Source organism: Enhydra lutris, unplaced genomic scaffold (assembly GCF_002288905.1).
Source record: "Enhydra lutris kenyoni isolate GAN:26980312 unplaced genomic scaffold, ASM228890v2 scaffoldscaffold12, whole genome shotgun sequence".
In the NCBI taxonomy this organism is placed as follows: Eukaryota; Metazoa; Chordata; class Mammalia; order Carnivora; family Mustelidae; genus Enhydra; species Enhydra lutris.
Window position 1 is genome coordinate 37,816,137 of NW_019154096.1, and position 16,951 is coordinate 37,833,087.

The window sequence follows — 16,951 nt, forward strand, 5'->3', positions numbered from 1 at the left end:
GGGAGGACAGAGGCAAGATCGGGGTGACGCCCTGAGAGGGACCCCAGCCACCAACCCTGGCAGAAGACAGAGGAAAGGGTCCAGGAGCTGCGGAGGGCAGGAAGCCCCTGGAAACTGAAAAGGCAAGAGAATGGATCCTCTCCTAGAGCCTTCAGAAGGAATCGGCACTGCTGACACCTGGATTTTAGTCCAGGGAGACCTGCATCAGGCTTCTGACCTGCAGAATTGTGACATGATAAATCTCTGTTTCCAACCATCTAAATTTGTGGCAAAATTTTTTTCAGCTCCCAGGGAAAATTAATACAGCAGAGTGGATGGGGAGGATGGCGTGGGCCTACAGGCATCTTTTCAGTGTCACTAACATCACATCAGGAGAACCAATAGAGCCCCTCCTGGACAGAAGGGAATCTCCCAGCAGGTATAAAAGATTCGGCCTCAAAAAAAAAAAAAAAAAAAAGATTCGGCCTCACTGGCCACATCCTTCTGAATGGAAGCCAAGGAAGATTCCAGAGGCATCAAAGCTCCAATGGAGACCTTCTAGCAGAATGCTCAGATATCAGCAGGCGCATGAGGGTGACCCCAGGAGGGACCGTCAGATGGGCACCAACAAGCTCACTGTGTTTTATTTTCATTTGACTTTACTCTCTCATTGTTTTAGTCTATAAACACCAAGCTATACTTGGGTAATTTTTACCCTGTTTTCCTAAAACACTTTTGTGCTTATTGTAACTAAAAGGAATATTGCCTCACATATGTTTCTTTTCCTTCCTCTTCCCTAAACTGTTATCTTTCCAGTCTATGACAGATATGTCTACAGTATAACCAATATCCCAAGTCTTTTACTTACAGTACAAGATAACACTGTGAACAGAGAAGACTCCTGTTCGGCTGGTTCTTTTATGCATTTACACATTTTATATAATCTTCCCCTTCAGCAAACACTTTAGAACAATATGAAATTTTTTTATTTGACAAATTAGTATTTCTCCTAGTACCCAGAAGGAAAATTGTCACTGACTATTAAGATGGACTTTGCCAACTAAATCCAAGACACAACATTTTAAATATCACTTTATGTGTCGGCGCTTGCTAAGTTTAAATCCTCATCAAATGCATTTTATTAAACGCGACCCATTCTTTTAAATCAACTGACCAAGTGTCTCCCAAGGTGGTTTGTCGGGAACTTGTACAGAATCATCCTGAAGAAATTGAATCGAAGCAGAGTCTCTTATTCTCTTCAGTGACACTTAAGCATATCTCAGCATATAAATGATTCCATTTAAAAAATAATAATAAATTGTCTTGAATATCATAAAATACATGTAGCCGCTAAAAGTAGTGTTTACACATACTTTGCAACAATTTCAGAAAAAGCCAGTAAGGTGTTAAATGAAAAAAAAAGAAAGAAAAGAATAGGCTATCCAGTTGAACAGAATGGGAGCTCTCAGCACTTACAAAATATACAAAATACAGTGAGTGAAAAAAAGACTAGAAGGAACTAACTGAAATTCTGAACGATTTCTCTTCTGCCTCGTGATGCTTTTCTGTACCTTCCATATTTTATATAATGAGCATGCATAGCCCTTTCCTTTTCTACATCTTTTAATTGATTCATGCTCACTATAGCGATGCGTTTCTTTTATAATGGGGTGGGGGTTGAGTTTAGCAAAATGCTGAAAATGAAAAGGTCAGTGAGAGTCTGCTCTCAAGGAATTCACCAGTTAAGAAATGATGCCACTGAAAATATCACCAGCCTCAAGAGAAGCTGAGATGCATTCACAGTTGGGTCAAGGGACAAAGAGGGAATTCATGTTTACCGAACACCTACCACAGGACTTCTGCAGACAATTTACACATGTCTCATCTCATTTAATCCTCATGAGAACCCCACTTGCCCGGTACTATGTTTGGTCCCTTTTAACAGATACGTGAACAGAAGTTCAAAGCGGAGCCAAGACGCCCCCCTGGAACCACACTACACATGAGGCAAGACGAATGTGAACCTGGTTGCTTGGGCTCCAGCAACCAAGCTTTTGTCCCTGTATGGTCCTGCCACTTGGACCAAAGTGGGAACGGCATCACCTCAATCCCAAACCCACTGGGGGTCCATGGGGAGCTTGTCTAGTCCACAATGGAGACTGAACCCCAGTGTGCCTTTGTCCTCCATCCATACCTGCTCTCCACCAAGAAGTCCTTTCCTTTCCCACCCAAACTTACCACCCACGGCCAGTTGCAATGACTGTCCAGGCCCAGGAGAGAGAGAAGATACCCACCAAGCAGGACCATGCCACAGGATGGACAGCATCCCAGAGCACAGAAGGAAGGACATGCAGAGAGCTGAATATCTGCCCAGCTGAGCCCCAAGCTAGGGAGAAGGAGCCTCCGAGCACTGCTCTGCTCTCCATGAGGCCCTGAAGGGGCTGGCTGCTACTGTCCCTTGTAGATATCCAAGGGCCGTGCAAGGTCACGGGATAATCATGTGGATTTCTGCCCACAAGGCTCATCAGTTGAAAGCACATACCAGCCTTAACCAGCACACACACTCTGAGCAGCAGGCAGCCCAGCAACACCTGGTCAGGATCCTTCTACCTGGATGGCATCAGATGTCCCTCAGTCACCAGAATCCAACTCCCTACTTCTGGATGGGTACACACACTCCCTCTCACACCCTCTGAGACTGTCAGCCTGCCATCCCTGGAGCCTGAGACATTTTTCCAATCATAAAAATAGAGAAACTGAGACCCAGAAAAGCAAGCTGTCAACCAGAAAAGACCCCTGGATGGAGTCCTGTGTCTCCAGGACACAGGTGCACTGGGGCCTGAAGGTTGAATGGCCCACAGGTGCGTTTCGTTTGGCTTGTACTGTATTGTTTAAATTGCTTGATTAGTTGACAACAGTTAGAAATCAGGTTTTACATTAAAGTGCAGATTTGGGGCTCCTCTCAAAAAAAAAAGGCACATCTATAACATTAGGATTTTCATTCCCAAATGGAAAAATCATCTAAAGCTATGTAGCAGCTGCTCCTTTTAACAGCGTTGACCTCTCCAGACCCCACGCTCCACGCCCTGCAGAGATCAGCTGCCCCGTTGGCCGACGTGTTACCTGCCTGAGACTGTAACCCTGGGCAAGAGCATTATCTTCACTCCCTGGGGACCTGCTGATGGGGGCGGGGGGGGGTGGTGGCCAGGATTGGGCATCATGAATGAGCATGGAGTACTCCACATGGCAGAGGGGAAGTCAAAGGACACAAGGTATGTCAACAGGGGATGTGGAAGAGAGGAAACGGCAGGTGGAAAACACAGGCAGGATCTCCACCATGATGTGAGCCCCTGAGAGCAAGAAACGCATATGTCCACCTGTGTCCTCAACTCCCAAGCACAAAGAATGACTGACCACAGAGCCAAATGTATGGAAACAGTGTCAAGAGAGCAGAAGGCACTGTAAAAATTGTGACATGTAAGGGGATAAGTCTGTGTCACCCCCCTAATTCCCACCCCCCTGCCTAAGGAGGGCCCCACTCTCCATGGCTGGAGCCCACACCAAGCACCTGCAAGGAGGTGTGGGGGAGGCACACAGAAAAGAAGTTCTGGGGTGGGTCATGTAGGGGCAGGGACTGCTGGTAGGCTACTCAGACACCAAAGGACAGGGATTCCCCATACCTCAGTGGATATCTGACAACGGAATCTGCCAAGGCTAGCAGCAGCAAACCCCATGATAGGCAACACCAGCCTCACACCTCTAGCAGCTACTCCAAAAACACACTCAGAACTCCAGGTCTGTACTCCCATCCCAAGACATCCTTGGGCCTTCAGAGCTCACAGTTGGGCCTTCCCCTCCTCTGCTGCATCCAAGAATAGGAGACTCCCAAAGACCTCCTTCTAGCACAAAGTTCTCCCCAGAAAAAGCTTTGACCTTCTGGACACAGAGCAGAGTCTTCACTGAACCACCCTACCCTTGCAGGTACCCAGGAGCCCAGCAGCCAGCATATAACCCAAAGGCAGCAGAAGGGCTCTGCACTCAGTGGTTAGGGGAATGGGGGTGGGAGATAAGGGAGCTGGCCTGGAACCCTGAACCAGCCCACTTCCTCCCAATACCCACTGTCCTGTCAGTCCCTCCTGGGAGGAATCCCTGCATCCCCTGCCACCAGCTGGGCCCCCTACCCTCACACTCTGGGGCAAGGGCCTCTGAGTCAACTCAGGAATGTGGGGAGCAAGGCAGAGGAGAGGAAAAGGTACCTGGGCTAGGCAGATGCCCGGAGTGTGGAAAGAGCCCTAAGCCTGACCAGGAAGGTGGCTGGCAGTATGCGGGAGGAACTCGGGTTCCAGAACCCAGCCTTGAGCCAGGTGACACGGAAGAGGAAGAGAGACAAGGGGGAAAAGAAGCTGCCGCTGCAGCGAACACCCGCGCTGCGCACCTGTTGCCCCCGCGGGTGGGTCAGACCCACCCGACCGGAGCGGAGGCGGAGACGGCGGCCGGCGCAGCCTCGGACTAGGTAGGATTCCCCGAAGCCGGACTGGCCCAGCTCCTCTCCTTTCCTGGTCAAACAGCGCCCACCTCCGGCTCAGGCGACAGCGCCTCTGCCCGCGACAGGGACAGCGAGAGAGAAACCAGCTCCTCCAAGCCGGGAGGAGGAGCACGGCACAGACACGCGGGGCCGAGGCACTGACTGGCCGCGGGGCGCAAAATGCCGGGCGTATCGGGTTGCGCTGTGAAGAGGGAAGACCGCGGGCTCGCGCGCCAGGCACTTCTCGCTTGGGGATGAGGACAGCCCCGGACCTTCGAGGTCAGCGGCGGTGCACCGACGCAGGTACCCCGCACGCAGACACGCCCACCCACAAACACTGGAGAAACAAAGACGGCCCTGAGCCTGCGCGGGCAGCGCGGGGCGCACACAGGCACCCACCCAGCTAAAAGAGAACCGCTCCAGCCCGCGACACGCCCCGCGAGCTAGGCAAGGAGCCTAGCTCGCGGTGCTCACAAGCTCTCCGCTCCAACTCCCAAGCGCAGAGCACTCCCGGCGCCACCGCTTGGTGGGTCGGAGAGGACGCGTGCACCATGCGTGGCACCACGGCTGCCGGGGCGCACAGGGGGCTCCGGGCGGCCGAACCCGTCGCAACTCCGTGGGTCTCCACGCTGCCTGGCAGACGACTGCCCTGTTAGCCTTGGGCGCCGCGGCCGCTCACCTTCCTGCACCGCCTGGAACGGGTTGTTGGCCTCAATGACCTTGATGGAGTAGGTGATCTTCTCGCTCTGCAGGATGTCATCATTGAGGCTCAGGTCAGATACAGCCAGCTGGAACACCCTGTCGTCCTTGGCCGCGTTCTCCTCGAAGATGGCACCTGGAGGATTGGTGGGGTCAAGACCTGACAGAAAGAGGAGCGCTCCCTCCCCACCCCACCCTGGTCTTGGCCCTCAGGTCTCGGTGTTGGCAGGTTAGCTGGTTGTCTGGTGGGAGTTTCAGACCGGGGTTTTAGCTTCACAGGCTAGTTTAGGGCTTTCTTAGATCAACCAGAACAGGAATGTGTTTCCCACACACAGCGCACTTATGCACACAGTTGACATGAGTTACACATGCACATTGCACATGCTGCCAGGTCACACACGTGTCTTGCAACCAAGCTACCTCATGTTCGGGCTATACCAACACACAACGAACTGAGCCAAGTTGGGTGGCCTCAGGCAGCACCCAAATGCCCTGATACCGCCCCATAAATCCCATCGCAGGAGCCAGAAAGTTCCCCTGCAGGGCGATGTCCCCATCCCCAATCCCAGAATGGAATGATGACTTCCTTCTGCTCTGAGATTCCCCCTTTGAGAGAAGCTGAGCACGCAGGTCCCATTGAGTTTGCTGCACCTGCGGGCGGGTCAGTCCCAGCCTGGCTCCCTGAGCATCACCTCCTGCTCTCCATCCTCCCCGCTTCTTCTTCCTGTGTGTATGTGGTGGGAGAGGAAACTGGACCCTAGACCCCTTGCCTTCAGACCCAGCAGCGCTGAGGAGCTCATAGGATACCGCTCCTGAAAGGGCCTTCTAGAACAGCGAACATCTCCAGGGCAGCCTCCCGCTGGCCCTTTACGCGCCTTAGCACGGCCTCGGCCGACTCTGCGCTTCCAGCGGAGATCAGAGATCGGTCTGATTCGCCAGAGCCTGGCCCTGCAGCCTGGGCAACTCAGGAGTCCTCCCCCACCCTCGCCAGGCCCCGAGGGTCCCCACGGTCCCAGGGCTGGGCCCGATGATCCCCGGAGCTCAGGACCGGGCGGGAGGAGGGAGGCCCCGGTTCCACGTTACACCCAGAGCCGCAATGCTGACCGCGAGACCCGAGTCCCCCTCCCCCCGAGTGGGAAGCAGGTTTGGCGCCCGGCCCCGGCGGGGGGGGGGGGGGGGGGGGGGGCCCGTCCCCCCCCCCCGGCCCACCCCCCCCCCCCCCCCCCCCCCCCCCCCCCCCCCCCCCCCCGCCCCGCCTGTCCCATCATCCCTGCCTTCTCACACCTCCCAACCCCCAGTTTCTCTGTGCTCGCTGGTCTTTCCCAACTTCCGGAAAGGCGACTGCAGAGGGGCTCCCCCAAAGCAACCGCTCTCAGGCCCCCCAACCCGGCCTAACTTCCTGGGATTCCTCCCCTGTTGCCACTAACTCCCACACACTTCCCCTCCGGGCGCCCCCTCCTCCTCTCCTCTATCTCATCTTCTCTCCCGGTTCTCTTCCTCCATCCATTTCTTCCCGCTCAGCGCGCACACACACTCCTCCCCACCCCCCACCGCCCACGCTTCTTCCCCCGGCTCCCACCACCTGGACCGTCTGCCGGCCCCCAAGACTTGGACCACGGGAAACTCTGGGACTGTCCAAGATTGGGCTCGAGTCGCCACAACCAGATACACAAACACCCACACATATACCGAGAGATACACAAACACACCGGGGAAACAGGCAGACACTGTGTCCACTCTAACAGGCTGACAGTCGTGCACGCACCAACACAGGCTCAGGTGGACACACACATCCCAACGCCCTCTCGCAGTGACACCAACACGGTTCCAGGCGCACACACAGTGATACACGCTGACAACACCCACCCACCCACATTCACACACGGTTCCGGTCGGGCCTCTTTGATCCTGCCCTGCCAACTTGGCAAGACCCAGGGCTGTGTCCGCCCCCTACCCACCGCTGCTCCGAGCAAGCCGACGGCCCAGCCCTGGACGCGCGTCCGGCCCCGGGTTCCCCGCAGCCGCGGCCCTAAGTGTCGGCAAAGGCCGCAGGGATTGGAGCCCCGGGGAGCCGCGAAGAGCCCGCGGGAGCGCGGCGCGGCCCATGCACAGCTCCTCCGCGGGGCGGCGCGGCGCGGCCCTTCGGAGGAGCACCGCCTGCCGAGCCCCTCGGCCCGGGGAACCGCCAAGTTTGGACGCCGCGCACCCCCCACGCCGCTGGGGCCCCCGCCCAGCCTCGGCCCGACCGCCCGCCGCGCTCACCGATGTGGATGATGGAGTCGGCCCGCACCGACACGCACTGGCATATCCAGGGGAGAAGCCACAGCGTCAGCGCTTCCATGTCCCCCGGGCGCGCGGCTCATCCGCCCGGGCCCGGGGCGAGGCCGAGGGCAGCGCGGAGCGGGGAGGCGCCGGTCCCGGTGCAGTCCCGGGCCGCTCCCCGGGAGAGCCGAGCCCGCCCGTGCGTCTTCTCCCGCGCGCCCGCCCCTGCGCCCTGCGCCCGCCCCAGCCCAGCCCAGCCCAGCGCGGTCGGGCTCCCGCTCCGGCTCTGGTGGCGGCTGCGGCGGCGCTGGCAGCCCGAGCCGAGGCCGGTGAGGCGGGGGCGGCCCGCGGCGGCGGCGGCGGCGCTTCCCGCGGCTCGGGCGGCTTCGGAGGCGGCGGAGGCGGTGACGGCGGCGGCCGGGCCGGCGCGGCGGCTCCGGGCTAGCTGTGTGTCTGAACCCCGGCGAGGAGCGAACTGCGGAGGACGCCCCCTCCCCTCCCCCTCCCCCTCGGCTCCGCTCCCCCTCCCCTCCCTGCCCGCCTCCCTCCCCTCCGCCCTCCTCTCGGCCACGTGACTGCGGAGCCTCAGCCTCGCCGCGCCGCGCTCGCCCGCTCGCGGCTCGGAGGGGGCGCCCGGTGCTCCGCGCTCCGGGTCTGGGGGATACTCGGGGGCCGGCATGGCAGCGGGGACCAGCCGAATCTGCGGCGCGCAAAGACTTGGCGGCCCTGGGTCTTGTGCCCACCGTTCTTCGGGGGCGGGAGGATGGAGAAGGGTCGGCCACCGACTGCCCTCGGGGGATCCCGGAGCGCCCGCCGACCTCAGCCGCCGAGCGTCTCGGGCCATGCACCCAGCCTCGGGCAGAGAGCCCCTAGCTGAGCCGCACTGGGGGTAGCCGAGAGAGAGACGGAGCGGGACGCTGAGCCAGGAGCCGAGATGCAAGGGGAGCCAAAGTGGACCGGACGCGGCCGAACGTCGCGGAGCAGAACCTGGGCCGCGGCTCGAACCCTAGCTAGCCGTGCGAACCTCGGCAGGCGCCCATCCCCCGCGCTCAGCCCGGAGTCGGGCAGGAGGCTCGGACTCTGAAGCCTAATTCATGGCCGGAAACCGGCGCAGCCGTGACCGCGGCGCCTGGACGTGAGGAGCCTTCCAAGCGGCCGGAGTACTCAGACTCCCACTCTGCACGGAGCTTTCACGCGCGAGCCCGGGCGGAGAGCCCGCTCCTGGCGGCCAGCGCCGAACCGAGGTCTCTCCGCCGCCTGGCGAATGCCTCCGGCCGGCCACCACCAGATGCAGCTTTAACCAGTCGGCTCAAGTCTGGGAGGAGGTGGCAAGCCGGACGCGCAGCTCCCGCACCCCCAAGTCCCAGACAGACTGGGATCCACGAGGCATACTCAAGATTTCGGGGACGCAGCTGAGCCTTCCGGGACCCCGATTCCGCGGAAGCTCGGTCTGGGCGCGCCTGGCAGAGCCTCGTGTAAGGGGCCTCTCTAGAAAGCCTGGGACCATCCCTTGGCTGTAGTCCGCCCGCTGAAAGGTTCCTGCCATTCCTTGCGCTGGGCTTGAGGGACTTGGAAAGGCTTAGCAAGAGACCTTGCCTGGAACTCCCTGCGCAGTGGGAGAAGTGGACACCTAAACAGATCATTAGAAGATGTGGCGAGGATCCTGAAAGAGCCATGCATGCACTTGGCCAACCATAGGAGGAAGAGCCAGGGATGGCTTCCTGGAGGAGGTGACAGTTCTAAAAGCTTAGTGGGGTTACCAAGGGAGAAGGAATAGAGGCCTTCAGGCATTTAATGCTGGTTATCCAGCCAAGGCAGGAAGATAAAGAATTTAGTGTGTGTGTGCATGTGTGTTTGTGTCTCAAGCTTCCAACTACGGAGGAGTCATTGATAAATGTTACTTTGGAAAGGTGGGGGAGGTGGCTGTGCAGAGAGGGCCAAGTAAAAGATTGGAGAGCAATGAGGCAACCCTTGCAGTGGCTGATGGGGCTGACTCAGCTGGGGGTGGGGGGCAGCCTGGTGGAGAGGAGAAGCTGGGTTGGAGAACAAGCAGGGAACCACTTGAGCAGGCAAGGTGGCTTCCAGGAGGAGGGGGCCCCTGGGCAAGGAGAGAAGAATGACTATGCCTGCAGGAGACTGGGCTTGGGAGCTGGGTATAGTGCCCACATAAATGCACTTCCTCAAGAAAATTTCTCTTTAGGGCCTTGAGTTATAAAATATGCCTCCCAGCCTCTCCAACACCCCTCCCCATCCTCATTCTTTCAAAATCCCACCATTCATTGACCAAAAAGTTATAGAAAGAAGAGAAACAAAGGGTAGATTTTTTTTTTTAATGTAACAATTTGGTTCCTATGGGACTGCCTCTACCTTGTAAAGATAGTGGGTGTGATCTCCAATAGGGGCTCAAATCTGAGGTCAAGAGTCATAGGGTCAGGGTCACCAAACTCACTTTTTTGGGCCTCTGCAGTGTGTTGGTAAAACATGTCATGTGTCTAACTTAGTTAGAAGTTTTCTTGATGTATGTTGTGCTAAGGCAGAGCTAGCATGATTGCAGCAGGACAATCCTTAAGACCCCCCCCCACCAAATATTAAGAAAACAACCTACCAACCCATACAGTTTTGTTTTTGTTTTTGTTTTTTAAGATTTTATTTACTTATTTATTTGACAGAGAGAGACACAGCAAGAGAGGGAACACATGCAGGGGGAGAGAGAGAAGCAGGCTTTCTGCTGAGCAGGGAGCCTGATGCGGGGCTCAATCCCAGGTCCCTGGGATCAGGACCTGAGCCAAAGGCAGACGCTTAACGACTGAGCCACCCAGGCACCCCCAACCCATACAGTTTTGAAGAGACTTCTACTAGTTTGCAGTTTGGATGATGATAAGGTCCCTCTGGTTTGGGACCTGGGGGTTGTGACTCCAGTTGGAATCCCCTGGAAGCTGTTGGCCCTGGGCAATATCCCCTCCTGTCCTAGGTACTCCCTTCCCCTATACTTCCCACAGCATGGTTTCCTTCACCATCCCTGATGCTCATCTTCTGGTGCTCAAACTCCTACACTACCAAGCCAGCTTTCACAGCCAGACTAGAATGTCCTGGGTTGTGCTTGCCTGGCCACAAGGGGTACTCTGCATAGGTCACATTTCTCCTGGAGCTGGGAGGCAGGCCCAGAGATCACTTGTCCCTGTGCACACCCACCTCTAGGCAAGACTTTTAATCTTCTCTGCTACCCGAGGTTGGGATTGTCGGGTTCCAGGGACACTGGCTATTATGGGGCTTTATCAGGCTCATCAAACTCTTAATTACTTATTGATCCCTACCAGCCCAGTCCCTTTAAGCCCTGATAACCTCTGGAACTGCAAAAGCTGCCTCCCCAAAACGAGGCTCCTGGGGAAGCAACTTTACCTCATGAGCAAGTTCACCCCTACTGTGATAACTTGGCTGAAGAAGATAGATTGGTGAACTTGGGTCATATGATGCATACCCATTTCATAGAGGGGAAAACAGGCTCAGTGAGAGGAGTGACTGACTCGCCCAAGGCACCAGGCCAGTTGCTGGCAGACCCAGGACTCTGTCTTCTTGGTTTGCTCCTAACTACACAAGGATATGTTCACAGATATTAAAACTGAGTCAAAAAAAAAAAATCCTTTTGCACAGAGTTCAGCCAGTAGAGGTGACTACTTTTACTAAAAAGATCTCCCGCTATACTGATTCTAACTACATTTCTTTAGCATTTACCACATGTGGGCACTGTACCCGGCACCCTACATCTTACCTAGGAGGTAGCATTCCCATTTTTGCATGCAAGGAAATAAAGAAGGATGCAAAAGTTTGCTGCTGAAGCTACAGAGGAAATGCCAAGGCTAAGAGAAAGGCCACAGTGGTCCACTAGGAAGCCACAATCATCGTAACTTAAAGCTTTGTCATTCCAGAAAGGCAGACCTCTCCCTTCTCAGCCACCTTCTTTCTCACCCCAGCTAAAAACTGTACAAAGGAAGGGCCAGCTGGAATCCTGACTCTCCCAGGTGCCTCTCCCTGGCACAGTCCCTGAGAAGCTGCCTGTTCCGTGTAGATCCACCACTGTGCAACCCCCACAGAGGTGCCCCTGCCCAACCAGGTTTCCTCCTAGAGAGCCCCCAGATGGCATGTGATACTGTACCCTGAAAAACTGCCTTCCACTCTCCCTCCAGCATGGAGCCCACCTGGGGTTTCAAAGACAGTTCAGCCTAGGCCCTCCCGGAAGCTTACAGCTGGCAAGAAAGACCAAGGCCCGGCCATTCTCTGCAGGCTTTGGCACAGAAGTCAAGGTCTCCCAAGTACACTAGGAGGAGGCTAACCCAAGCCCTGAGGTCATCTCCCCGGGGTGGGGCCAGCCAGCATCTTAAAGGACCAGGCTTGGACCCCTGCAGCCTGCGTTCCAGTCTGGGCCCTACCCATGCACTCCAGGAAACCCACTCTCTGTCAGGATTCTGAGCTCAGAAATCTTCACTGCCCCCTGGACCCTCTTAACCCACTGGGTTTTTCTTTTTTAAAAAACACCTTGGGTGCCTGGGTGGCTCAGTGCGTTAAGCCTCTGCTTTCGGCTCAGGTCATGATCTGAAGGTCCTGGCCCCACATCAGGCCCTCTGCTCAGCGGGGAGCCTGCTTCCCCCTCTCTCTCTGCCTACTTGTGATCTCTGTCAAGTAAATAAATTTTTAAAAATCTTAAAAAAAAAAACCCTTTATTTATTGCTTATCCCCCGCTTCCCTCTGTTGTGCCTTTGCCCCCCCCCCCATTATGTATCAATTGTCCATCTCTCCTTTGTCTTCCTTGCCCTTTCTTGCCTACCTCTCTCATCTCATTTTCACTGTTTTTCAGCTCGTATTTATTTTATTTGGTCTCCTTTTATATTACCATATTTTTTATTTTATTTTTACTCTTGGGTAGCCTCATGGGTTTTTACTTTCAATTTCCCAAGCTGGCAATCTTTTGCATCTCTCAATTTATTATCTGAGCCTTCTATGCATTTGGTCTATGGTTTTCCTGAGGTTGAGGGTGGGGGAGTGCAGCCACCAAGCAGAACCCACTGGTGTGCCCCCAGACCCCCCCATACTCAGCTGCTGCACCTTTTCCAAGTACCCTCACTGCCCCACTGCCGATGGCACGGTGCAGGTGCCCGTGGCTGGCAGCCGGGGTAGGGGAGGTCTTTACTTGCTGGAGCCCTGCCCCATGAGGAAGAAGAAAACCACACACAGTATGTCCTCCCCTTATTTTTGCAGGGTAAGGACCCCTCTTTATCCCCATTATACAATCAGGAAACTGGGGCCCAGATGAGTGTGCTCAGTCTACCTAAAATCAAGGTAGTCCCAAGAGTTACCTGTGTGAAAAGTTGTTTCTTTCAAAAGAAAACAAACTGGACCACAGAGGTCTGGTCCCTGGACCCAGGCTCTCCAGGCAGGGCGGGGTAGCAGAACCAAACACCAGCTCAGGCCCATGTGGGACTCTCAGACTGACACCCAGGGATCCCCTTGGCCCCTTGAGGCCAGCAGGGTCCATCCTTTCCTTAGGCCCCTCAGAAGCTCAGACGAGGCAGGGCAAAGTCTACACCAAAGCATTACCTCCTGCAAAGGGAGAGCAAAGGGAAGGAAGGCAGGCTCCGAGGAAGGATCCCTGTGACCTGTCACCTTAGTCCCAGGCCTTGGAGCAGCCTGACGCCCAAGCTCCTCCCAAGCACTGGTCCCCCAGGTATGCGTCCACAGCCTGGATCTAGGAGCTTCCTCAGAGGAGGCTTAGGGCCTCTGGGGCTCTAGACCCACCCCACTTTCTACGTCTTGCTTGTGGGTGCTCTGTCCATTGCGTGTGAGGAAAGCATTCTACAGCTGAGAGTCTAAGTGTGAAAACCACCAGCCAGGGAGTCTCTCCCTGAGCACAAAGCCCCTGCCATGTTGCTGTTGGAGTCCCTGCTTCCCAGCTACAAGACCTGGGAGGCATTCCCCTTCTTTCCCCAGGCCCTGAGCCCTGGTTCTTCTATATTTGGGGGAGCTCCCAATTCCTCAGGTGGGACCAAGCAGCATGGAAGAACCCCCTGGCCTGTCTGTCCATCCCGTGAGCCAAGCTCATCCTTTCATCAGCCACTGTCCAGGGCTCCAGATCCAGAATATGGAGATCCACAGATGCCCCTCACCCCTCCCACCACTGCCCAGGGCTCCTCCTGCTGCTGCCCTCTGCTGCAGTGACCTCCACGCAGGTGGGGCTGAAACCATGAGCTGAGTTAAGGAAAAAGGTACACATTTCAAGCAGAAAGAACAGCAAGAGGGAAAGAGTAGAGGAAGAAGCATATAAGGAATGCAGAGGGGAGAGGAACATGAAGGAGGAGTTGGTGGATTGTCAGACTGGCCCTGATGGAAGACACTGAGGCCAGTCTCACTCGTTCTCAGACACATCTCTATAGAGCAGCACCCTGGGGTGACTCCATGGCCAGAAATGTGTCAACTACTGTGTCTTCAGTGGACATCCTGGGGAAGCCAGAAGGCCACTGATCTGCAGTGGGGAGTCAGCACTGAGGGGTGAGTGAGGCCCTTGTCTCCCTGGCTGCCAGGGAGCTAACAGGAAGCTCTTCAATCCTGGCTCTGGAAAGGACACGCTGTGTCAATCATATGTCCTCTTGAGGGATAGGCCTGCAGGTGTTCACAGATGATGTGAGGCTCCCTAGACCCCTGTCCTGGCCTGCTCCGCATCTGCGATGGGGTCCCCAAGTATCAACCTACACATGGGTTTGGAGACTGGGAGCTACACAGTGAAGACCCCAGCCACTTTGTTAAATGAATGTGAGAGGCCCACCCTCATCCCACCTCATCCCATCCTAAGCCAGGTACAGCCCAGCAGTTCCCACCAACCTGGGCCTGCTGTCTCTCAGAGCTGGGCCCCCCATTTTTCCCTGGAGAGCAGGGATTAGGGAAAATGCATCTGCCTGGAGCCCTGGTTCATCTGGCAGATAAGCCCTTCCCCCAACCCAGGCATCCTGCTAGAAACAACCCCTAGCAGATCAGATCACCCTGCTTACGGACACACCTATTTCCACGAGGAGGTTTTCTGGCCTGTAAACCTCTTCTTTTATCCAGAGATGAAATGAAATTGTGATTGATTTTTTCCTAGTCCGGTTGTCATGACGCATTTAGCACCCTGTAAATCCGAAGGATGAAGGTGCTACCTCCCAGGGATGTTCCTGGGGACTTGGCTTGGAGCAGGGACTGCCCAGTGTGACTCTGGATGAGACAGGGAGATGGCCCGGGTCCTGGATCCACTGCTAATGTGCTGTGCCACCTTGGGCAAGGTCCCTAACTTCCCAGAGATTGATCTAGAAAATAGAGAGCCCCAGGGTTTTGGTGGGGAAACAAGAGAGGGAGTAGGAGGGTGCAGAAGCCCCAGGGGGAGGCTCCCAGGGGAAGAAGGGAGAATGCATGTGTCTATGTGTCTAACACTTGCCACATTCCAGGCCTGGGCACAACAACACCACACAGAGGGGCGCCCACAGTGCAAGAAGAAGAAGCAGGTAGAGATGGGGACAAAGATCTGCAGATCAGAGGCCCTCAGGTCTATGCCTCCCGGGTGCTCTTTAAATGTCTCCAGGATCAGGACAGGTGGATGATAAAAGACAGGGAAAGAGAAGCTGCCCTAAGAGATGAGAACAGCACTTGAGGTCAGAGGGGCAGGGCAGGGCTCAATCACAGAGAGGCCCAGTCCTTCCACTTATGTGGTTGGTGATCATCACCAGACCTTGTGAGAACGTGCTTCTCATCCCCAATCTACAGATGAGATCACTGAGGCTCAGAGCAGTAAAGTGACTGGACAGTGAATGAATGGATGTGATAGGCTGAAAAGGTATCCACATTCTAATCCTCAGAATCTGTAATTGTGACCTTCTTTGGAAAAAGTGTCTTTGCAGGTCTGATTAAGTTAAGGACTCAAGGGGAGGAGATTGTCCTGGATTGTCTGGGTGGACACTAACTGCCATCACAAGGGTCTTTATAAGAAAGAGATAGAGGAAGACACAGACTGAAGAGCGGCAAGTGGGGAGAGCTAGGGCAGGCCAGCAAGGCAGCCAGCGGGACGGAGCAGCCCTCACTGGGGCAGCCACAGACCTTCACTGCACTGCCTGTTCTGTGAGCTGCCCCCGTGGGAGGGGGCCCACAAACCAAAGTTCAGGGATGGAAATCAGGGGAGAGGCCTCAGGGGCCCGGCTGCTGCTGCCTCACCCTGTTCTCGAATTGCCTGCCTCAATCCACCCCACCCTAGTTCTTACAACATAAAGAGCCCTTTTCTTCTCTATGCAAAGCTTGTTTTAGTGTCTGGTTTGACTTAGAAAATGCCAGAACACACGGAGAAGAAAATTACAGTCACTCGTAACACCACCTCTGTGTTCTTCCGCACCTTCCTTCAGCTAGGGGTAGGGGTGTGACTCCTCCTGACCTACGGGACACCAGCTGGAGCTCAGCTCCTGGGTAATAAAAACAAGCGCCTCCGAAGGAGAAAGATTTTGCTCTCCCCTTCCCCCATCCCCAACCTGGAATGTAGATGGGAGATCCAGAACACAGGCTGCCATCTTCTGATCGTGAGAAGCCACCTGTGGGACTGACAGCCCACCCCAGGAGGGCAGAGCCACCAGACTAAAATAGTAGACTTTCCCAGCTTCCGACACATGAGACAGTTAAGCTTTCCACTACTTGAGCTACTGCAGTAAAGTTTCCAGTTATTTGTAACATAAATCATTACTGATACCGTGAACCAAACATAGCCATTGTTGACATCATGGTATTTTTCCCTGTGCTTTTTTCTATTCAGATTTTTTTTTTTTAAATAAAAGCAGACAAAAGTACCACTACTGGAAATCTTAATTTTTGCTTAGTTTACCTTGTTTATATTTGTATTCTCAGTATCTAGAACAATGTCTGGCGTGTCTGGATATTCAATAAATGTTAATTAAATCAATGAATTAATGAATGAACAAACATTCTAATATGAGCACTTCCCCCTACCATGCAACTTTTTTCTGAAAACATGATTTTTTTTTTTAAGAATTTATTCATTTACTTGACAGAGAGAGAGAGAGAGAGGTCAAGCAGGGGGATGGGCAAGGAGACAGAGAGGGAGAAGCAGTCTCCCTACAGAATAAGGAGCCCAATGTGGGGCTCCATCCCAGGACCCTGGGATCATGGCCTGAGCTGAAGGCAGATGCTTAACTGACTGAGCCACCCAGACACCTGAAAACATGATTTTTTTTAAAAAAGATTTTATTTATTTATTTGACAGAGATCACAAGTAGGCAGAGAGGCAGGCAGAGAGAGAGGAGGAAGCAGACTCCCTGGTAAGCAGAGAGCCTGATGTGGGGCTCGATCCCAGGACCCTGGGATCATGACCTGAGCTGAAGCCAGAGGCTTTAACCTGCTGAGCCACCCAGGCACCTGAAAACATGATTTTTAATGGCTGATTGCAGTTCTATTTCACGGATCTTT

The 16,951-nt window shown here is 54.9% G+C and overlaps 1 protein-coding gene across 1 annotated transcript in view; it reads right to left on the reverse strand.

Moving 5' to 3' along the window:
• Nucleotides 1-7,544, reverse strand: part of LOC111145173 (glutamate ionotropic receptor delta type subunit 1) — a 691,817-nt gene extending 684,273 nt beyond the window's left edge. Inside the window, exons 1-2 of the mRNA XM_022499882.1 lie at nt 7,466-7,544; nt 5,184-5,339 (exon numbers count right to left, since the gene is read on the reverse strand). Of these exons, the coding sequence (XP_022355590.1) occupies nt 5,184-5,339; nt 7,466-7,544 (235 nt within the window). The remainder of the gene's footprint in view (nt 1-5,183; nt 5,340-7,465) is intronic.
• Nucleotides 7,545-16,951: the final 9,407 nt, after the last annotated feature.